Below are 8,926 nucleotides of genomic sequence, written 5' to 3' on the forward strand. Positions count from 1 at the left end.
AGATTCCCCCTAGGCAATGATGAAAAATCTCCTAGGGTGGCTAATGATGATTTCATGAGATATGGGTGAAAGTGATGTGAGATTTGCTTTATGAAAGTCAAATTTCACATCCCAATGCAAAATGACCACTTCGCGGACACGAGCGTAAACATGCCCGAGTATTATCGGCCAATACTCGATCGGGTATTATAAATCACCTGATCCTAATATCCGATTAGAATTTCGGATTTCGGTATTTCGAGTGCAAAACATTTAGAAAATAGGTATGGACCAGATCAGGGTCTATATTGACTCGAAATGACATTACGAAGCCAACGGCGCAATCGGGATTCGATTCCGAGTTACGGAACTCAAAAACCAATTTTTGAGCCATACCGGATGAGATTCGGCACTGACAGTGGTCCAAAACTGACTGTCTCCGAAAATCATGAAAATTTACCACTAAATTGAAAATAGAATTACAAGACTAAAACTCAACTAGAGTTTCGTTTAATTTTTTACCGAAATTTCCCAGAAATTCATTTTCGAAAATATAATTAATAACAATATTAATAAAATCTTATAATTATAAATCGTAAAATTCACGGTGTTACATAGTATTTGGCAAAACCATTTACTAATTTTTAAGATAGTTTGTTATTGAGATCAATGAACAAAAATTAAATAAATCTTTGGATTTTAAAAAGAGAATTTATGTCATTTGAAAGTTAGTTTGTAGAAAGTTACATTTCCAAAAAACATACACCTTTAAATAATTCATTTGTTAGCTTTATAGTTTTAAAATTTACAAAATTACATTAATTATTTGTTAGCTTTATAATTCAATAATTCATTTGTTAGCTTTCAATAACAATTTTTCTCCATAATATATCATGTTTTGTTTAACTTAATTATATTAATCACATTTTTTATTTAAAAAATTATATTTATTTCTTATGCAGGATATGGATATAGTGTAATAAAAGTATAAAAATTAAGGGGTTTATGTAGGTGTAAAAAAATAAGGGATAATTTATGTTATTTCACTAAAACTCAGGGGTGTGAGTGTAATTAACTCAAAAATAAACTAATAATTATAATAACTAAACAAATGAATAATAATGACCAAATAATTTTTAGAAATAAGTACTAATAATTTTACCAAATTATGTAGTTAATTAAATAATTATAAAAATATTAAAAATTCTATCAACCCATTAATAATTATTTATTGCATTATAAAACACTAATAATTTTACCAAATTACTAATATTTATTTAATATTCTAATTAATTATTATAAAATAAATAATAAAAAATATATTCTTTTAACTTTCACAACTATTATTATTGATCAACTCAAGTTTAATAAACTAAACAAACTTCCAAAGTTGAACAGTTTTCCATATTAGTTTTTGGGCTCACGGAGTAAGAGAAATCAGCTCTCTAGGATGATACTAGGAATAGAGATCACATATTTTAAATGATGTCTATTCTCTTTCTCGAACGAATTAAAATATTGCTTTTTATTACTTTTATTCATGTGGTAATATGTCATTGGTCTAAGACAAGGAATTAAGAAAAAATTGAGGACAAATGATCCAAATGAATTAAGAAAATCTAACTTTAGAATCAACTACTATATGCAACAAGGAAGGTTTAGAAGTAGTGAGGAATTGGTGAACATGAACTGAATATAATTTGGAATGTACCTTATATAAATTGATATATATAGTTTCATATCAAATTAAACATGATTCAGTAACACCGGAGAGTAGAAAAGGATATAAAATCAAATGTATGTATTAATTATTTCATCATACCAATAGAATGAACCCAAAAAAATGTAAATGAAAACCAATTAATAAAACTAAAAAACAAAAAATGGTGTAAATATGAGGGGAAAGTGATTTTACCCCTTTGCAACAAGCAATTATTCTTCACTTGGGAAGCAAGCAAGGCATGCAGCAGGACATATTTAAAAGCAGTAGTTGTATTCCACCAAAAAATGAGGTAGCAGGGACAGATTTTTTCTTAATTTCAACTCTTTAAGAATGTTATAAATATCTAAGCTATGATTTTATTTCCATTAACTTTATCCTTCAGGGTACCTTTATGTGGTTTTGAAAAATCCAATGCATCACCTGCACTTTGTTTCTTCTTCCTCTTTGGCATAACATTATTGCTAGCAGAATTACCAATGGGACCTGACCAATCTTGGAATGGTTCCCTTGAATATATATATGAGGTTGAACCCAAAGAAACAACACTAGAAACAATATCTGGATCAATATGTTGTGAAGATCCCAAAGGAAAACCAAGTTGTCCATCTTCATGTGGTGGAGGGAATTTTTCACTCTTGCTCTTAGCATTTGCACGCGTCACTAGACGCCTTCTCTGCTACACATGAAATCCAAGCAACAAATACTTTTTACTCAATCAAAATTATGCAGATTTCAATTATAAAACATGAAAATGAGTTTTATTTGAAGGAAAGCAGCAGCATAAAGATACTTAAGCATAAAGTAAGATCCTTAAACTAAGGTAAAATAAATGGAAAATAAAGCAACACAATGCTAGTTTAATGCTACATTTTTTAAAAACTAATTGAGCATTAAATCTAAATAATCTATTTGTTGAAATTGTTTTTCCTAGATATTTGTATCAGAAGGAGAAACTATGAGAAGGTTCAGTTGCCAAATCCTATCAATCTGCCTACTTGCTCATCATTTCACCTTTTTAGGCATTCTTCAATGATATAATAATCTCAAAGCATATATATATGTGTGTGTCTACATAAATATTAAGTGACTTCATAAACCAACTTAACAGACATATATTTTTGGTTATCAACAGAAGTAATGTTTTTAACATACATCAATATTGTATTGAAGCTCAGCATTGGCTTCAGGAGCAGGATTGGGTTTTACAGCACGATCACGTGTACGATGCTTCTTTGGACCACCACCTTGAGCTTTGCCGGCAGCTCTTAATCTGATCATTCATATTCATGGAGTAGTTCAGAGTTAGTCAAACGTGATATGATGGCTAAATTACGACTCGTAGATGTTAACCAAAAAGAACAAGGGAACACTTTTAACTGTACTGATTTTTCCATAAATGTCAGTCTGTTTGGGTGGGTGTGTGTAAGTTAAAGCAAACTACAGTTTCTCTGTTCACCGTTTTTAACATGTTCACATTCACAAGTTATACTTAAAGGAACCTGTATCCCTACTGTTAATGAAGATAAAGTGTAAACAGTTTCCAGTCTCCACATTTTCAACCAAAAGTTCTAAGAGTCATTATTATATGCACATCTTTTATTAACTCAATAAAAGATACAAGGTTACAAAAAAAGAAATGTTTCACATAACAACACTTGCATGTTCTCCTCTGTCCTCATCTTTCTCTCTCCTAATCACTTGTTGTAATAATATCAAGTTTTTAAACATTAACATACATTTGGGCCATGTTTGGGCAAGGATTGAGCTTATTCAATAAGTTTTTTTTAAAATAAGCTAAAAAGAACTTAGTTTAATAAACTTCTCTAAACTAATTGAAACATGCTAAAATGTTTATAAAAAATGGTCAAGCTACATTGCTAAGCTATTTTCCTAAGTCCACGTGTATTTATCTCTATAAGCTCCTCACAATGCCCTATTAGTATGCAAAAAGCAAAATTTGAGCACAAATACCTCCTCGCTTCATCATCCCGTCGTTTAGCATCCATTTCCTTAGTTGGGGGATATTTTGGAAGATCAGAAGGATCACAAGCATAAGGTTCTGTTGTAAAGAACTGTAAAATGATAGGATCGACAAGCAAAGTAAATGTAAATATATTAGATATAAAAAATAATATCTAAAGTCAACAAAGATAGCATCAAAATCAGATTCAAGGCAACTTTCATCTTATAATTTCATAGACATATAACATTAATTTTGGAATGCCTATGTGATTTATCATGAGATCATGTAAAACATGCTATTCATTTCATCGATTAGGGTATTTTTTATTTATTCATCCAAAGAAAACCAGACAGAGCGTATTGACCTCACAATAGCCCAGACACCCACCACTTAACACGAAAACGAACTTATTAACCCTATTCCAAGAAGGAACATATATTTTAAAATAAACAAAGCCTGGGAGAGGCACACTGGAGATTTCAGGACTATTTAAGATTTACAATGGTTTTCCTTTGACAACAATGAAGATTCGAGGTCTATTCTCATATAACAGTACTTCATAACTTTCACGCAAACAAGTCATAGGGCTTCATGAATTTCAACACGCAATCTATATGTCTCACAAAAGAGTTTCAAGTATGTTTTCAGGAAACTTATATGCACCAAAAATGGATCAGGAACCAATAGATCAAGACAGTCTCGGTGGCAGCAAATCAAAATTAAACAAGGCAGTACATGATTTGGAACATCACACCGGTATTATAATGGCAAGATCATATATATTTAAAATCCTACCTCACTTCCTAAGGCATCTGAGGCACTCAACCGTTCGGCTGGATCAATAGCAAGAAGAGTATCAATAAGGGATAGTGCAGAAGGAGGAATTTTTTTAAATGTCTCTCTTATATATCTTTTGTATGGTTCTCGGGGTTTAAACAAAGTAGCGTTGGGCAACTTTGACTTTTTCCAATACTCATCAGAAGGTGAACCACAAAGCTTGTATATCTTATGTAATTGTTCCACCTACATAAGTATTCAAGAAAAAAGTCAGAAAGTATACAATGGAGAATTCAAATATATCCTTGGAGATGTTAGAACTAAATATAAAATCTACTATAGCACTTTCAAAGGGTGGTTTACTGGAGAAAAAAACTTGGAGATGCATTTAAATGATAAACACAGAAATTTTGTACATATTGTAGAGAATGTAAATTGGTATTTATCAGTCCACATTGCATAATTAGATAACTGAACCAAAATGACTATTACTATCCTCATAACAACTAGTATCTCTAAATACTACAAGTGCAGACCAATACCCTTCTACTTCTGAGAGGCCACTATCGGCTACACCTCAAAACAACCTCTTCGATTGATGGGTAAAACTGTATACATCTACCCTTCTTAAATCCCATTGTGTGGGAGCCTCGTGCATTGGGCCACCCTTTTTTATTAACTCAATCCTAAATGGTATGGGCAAGGTAAAACTTTGTAATAGTAGCTAGGTGAATTTGTTTAGAGAAATAACATGATGCAATATGAACTATAAATAGTTCTACAGATTCAATTGTGCACAGTTTCCTTGTCAAGATCAAGTTGTGCTTTACCACTTGATTGACCACAAGAAATTCTTAAAGAAATATCCTTTGATCATCATTCAGCACCCCTATAAAAATCATGGTCCCTTACAAAAAGGGTGGCCCAGTGCATGAGGCTCCCATTTAATGGGGTTTGGAGAGGGTAGGTATATGCAGTCTTACCTGCGCAAGCGAAAAAACTGTTTCTATGATTTGAACCCATGACCTCCAGGTCACAAGAGAAGAAAAGCAACCTCCATTAGATATGTAAATTACTAAAGTCATTTATAGACAAGAGATTAGGAAGTAACTTCTCTTTCACTGTTCCAAAACACATAACTCATTAAAGTACCACACTACTGTTAGGCAGAGATTTAGGGAAGTAAAAAATCCTATACGCCAAAACAAGACATTTTAGGTTTTCACCTCTGTACGACCAGGCATAATTGGCTTCCCAGCCAATAACTCTCCTAAAATGCAACCAGCACTCCAAAGGTCCACACCCACACCATATTCTGTGGCACCGAGCAGCAACTCAGGAGGCCGATACCAAAGGGTAACTACACGATTAGTCATAGGATGCCTGCGGTTTGGATCAAAGAAAGATGCAAGTCCAAAGTCAGCAACCTTAAGTATCCCTTCCTCGTTAATCAGAAGATTTGATCCTTTAATATCACGGTGAAGCACGTGTCTCTTATGACAGTGCTCAAGTCCTGATAGCAGTTGATGCATGTAATATTTGACCTGTAGTAGGAGATACATCGTATTTGGAGAAGAAAGAGAACCAAAGGATATCTATTTATTTCATAAATTATTAAGGCAAACCTGATCTAACCTGAGGCTCCGAGAACTTGATTTCAGGACTTGCAGAAAGTCCAGCTAAATCATGCACCATGTAATCAAACACCAGATACAAACTCATGGACATTCTTGATGTAACTAAACCTTCTAGCTTTATAACATTGGGATGATCCAATCTTCGGAGAATAAGAATCTCTCTAGCCATGAATTTTACACTCTCAGGTTCCAAATTGTCAAATCGAACCTTCTTAAGTGCAACAATCTTACCAGTCAACATATCTTTAGCTTTGTACACATTACTATATGTCCCTTGACCGATCTAACATGAAGGGAAAATTAAAATAAAAAGAAAACAATTATGAGAAGACAACAGATATTGTTAAAACAGGAATATTAAGAGATTGTACACTATATAAGTTCTTTTGACTCAAATAACACAGACTTCATTCCTTATAACCCTTCCCACAAGATCATGACCCATCAAATGCAATTCTATTTCAAGTTAACAGTAATGTATGTACCCAAAGTTAAAGTAACTGAAAACATCAAATTTCCCAGCAAATACAATCCCACCTTATCAATTTTCTCAAATGTGTCAGCCTTCCGTGGAGTCCACCCACTAAGTGCTTCCCCACATACTGCCGTAAGCCAAGGTGGCCACCCAGCTGCTACTTGCTCCCCCTGCAAATGCTTTGGGGGATTACTTAGCCTTGGGTTTGGCCTTGATGCTCTTCTTCTTTCACCTTGCGGCCACTGAGTTTGAGTCGCATCATCACCGCCCTTCTCTTCCTTCTCCTTATGACCATTCTGATTCTCCACTACATTCCCCTCAGCATTGTTAGTGGAGACTTCACCAACCTTCCTGTCTGACTCAACACTCAAATTCTTATTTTCCTTCACCTCAGAGATTATTCCCGATGACACTTCTCGGCTAAACACACACCCCATTTCTATTAGAATCTCTAAGCTTCATTCCAATGACATGATTTATTACTGATCAGGAAAAAAATCACCACAACTAATCCATTAAAAAACAAAAGCATGATTAGATATGAAATAAGCAGCTTGATTTTTACTATTAATTAACTTGGCAATCCTACAATTAATAACATAATCTCATGAAAGCAGTAAACTTTAGTATGCATGCTTTTTACTATCAATTAACTTGACAATCCTACAATTAATAACATAATCTCATGAAAGCAGTAAACTTTAGTATGCATGTTTTTTACTATCAATTAACTTGACAATCCTACAATTAATAACATAATCACAGCATACAATCAAAACAATTTGAGATCAAATTCAAAAGTAAAAACTTTGAAGTTTAGAATGATGAAATGATCACTGGACCACAAGATGCAGGGGCACAATAAGAATCAGTGGCAAAATTAGAATTCAATTGAGGACAAAAGTAGCAAGATTCAGTGGGGTTGTCAAAGTGACCCAGATAAAGGGGAAGTGAAAAATGAAAGTTTATATTTTTATTAAAAATAATAATTATTCTAGATAAAGCACGTGATGGGTTTGAAGAACAATAACAGAAAGAGAGAAAAAAATGGTGCTATGTTGTGTCATGTAGCGAAATAAGAAAGAGAGATTTACAGGAACAGTGATTGAAGCTAGAATTTCTGTAAAGAGGAGATGATGAAGTTAATTGTCTTGTTTTGAAGAGAGAGAGATAGAGAAAGAGATTGTTTGGTTTGGTCTTTTGTGTTGGCACTGACACAAGAAAAAGAGAATGGAATATAGAGGTTGAGATCTTCCGACTCTCAACAAAAAAGTCAAAGCCCTCAAAGTCTCTTTCTTACAAACCCAATCACCTATTGTGGTACCATTAGATAGATGTATTCTAAAAGCTGTGAAAATGGCCAAACTGGTTACTAATAAAATAAGATAAAATATTTATTAATTTGTCATTGTTAAGTAGTATTAACAAACTTTTAAAAAGGGTTTCTATTAAATGAGCATTACAAAAAATACTTTGAAATGGTCTCATTTTTGCAATATTAATATCAACTTTTCTATGGAAGGCAACGATGTTATAGATTTATCCATTCTCGTTATCATTAAATAGTCCAATATTAGTATACTCGTGCATTTGGACGAATCATTCCGTGCTGGTTTTTGGAACACCACTTTAAGTAACATACTATGCAAAAAATAAAAAACATCATTACCTAGAGGTAATAAAAATATAATTCAATATAACTTTGAATCATACTTCATTAGAATATCATAAAATGTTGGTACGAAGTACAAGGCGAAATCATAATTGTCGCCCAAATAAAACTACTCGCAAAATAAATACCCTACAAAGGTACACTAATCAAAAAACACAAGGGCCTGTGTAGGTATAACCGTTTCCCTCAATCCTCCATGCCCCTCCTAGGACATCGAAAAGCGGTAACTCAGATCTGGCAGAATGATCCATCTGAACAAAACGCGAATAGAAGACAAGCAGAAAGAAAAGGGAGTAAAACATCTAATGAATATTACTCATTGACGACGTGAAATTACCATGAATATCACATCCAGATAGACACGCATAATAAACACAATATATACATCACATATAAAAATGCACAATGATAAATGATGTTATAATATCATATTATAAGGATCAAAGTTCACAATCTCAATGTATGAATGTTATGTTTGTTTCATCCATCCTTTCACCAATATCCTCCCAATATACTATTCGGAAATAACCAAGAGTACAGGTCTAATAACAAGCCGATTTGAACGCAACAAAATTATTTCTCACAAGGATATATGATTGATCTGTTCCGAAGAACTGTCCATTTCAGGACGGTGTCGTATCAAACACTTTCTGGGCATCCCTCTCATTGATCCTGATTGCAAAGAGGGATTGTCAGAGAT

General features: G+C 33.2%; 1 protein-coding gene and 1 long non-coding RNA gene across 3 annotated transcripts; one reads left to right on the forward strand and one right to left on the reverse strand.

The window, feature by feature from the left end:
- LOC109335981 (probable serine/threonine-protein kinase At1g54610) lies at positions 1,826-7,880 on the reverse strand. 2 transcript variants are annotated; one of them, XM_019572291.1, is made up of 8 exons: positions 7,649-7,880; positions 6,617-7,061; positions 6,078-6,362; positions 5,669-5,986; positions 4,461-4,688; positions 3,674-3,774; positions 2,855-2,972; positions 1,826-2,375 (listed from the first exon to the last, which is right to left on the reverse strand). In XM_019572291.1, the coding sequence occupies exons 2-8, from the start codon at positions 6,989-6,991 to the stop codon at positions 2,046-2,048; spliced, it is 1,755 nt and encodes a 584-aa protein (XP_019427836.1). In that variant the 5' UTR covers positions 6,992-7,061; positions 7,649-7,880; the 3' UTR covers positions 1,826-2,045. The 2 variants fall into 2 exon arrangements, with proteins under 2 accessions (XP_019427836.1, XP_019427835.1); XM_019572290.1 differs by having other exon boundaries at positions 1,826-2,378.
- On the forward strand, positions 7,068-7,506 carry LOC109335985. Its single transcript, XR_002106283.1, has 2 exons — positions 7,068-7,266; positions 7,320-7,506. It is a non-coding gene; the product is annotated as an uncharacterized LOC109335985 (long non-coding RNA).

The sequence above is a fragment of the Lupinus angustifolius genome, chromosome LG20 (genome assembly GCF_001865875.1).
Source record: "Lupinus angustifolius cultivar Tanjil chromosome LG20, LupAngTanjil_v1.0, whole genome shotgun sequence".
NCBI classification, from domain to species: Eukaryota; Viridiplantae; Streptophyta; class Magnoliopsida; order Fabales; family Fabaceae; genus Lupinus; species Lupinus angustifolius.

Coding starts and splice junctions, on each gene's coding strand:
- LOC109335981 (XM_019572290.1), bottom strand. CDS start 6,991: ATGGGGTGTGTGTTTAGCCGAGAAGTGTCATCGGGAATAATCTCTGAG. Junction 5,987..6,077: donor TCAAGTTCTCGGAGCCTCAG/GTTAGATCAGGT, acceptor CTCCTACTACAG/GTCAAATATTACATGCATCA. Junction 2,379..2,854: donor AGCTTCAATACAATATTGAT/GTATGTTAAAAA, acceptor TTTCATGTGTAG/CAGAGAAGGCGTCTAGTGAC.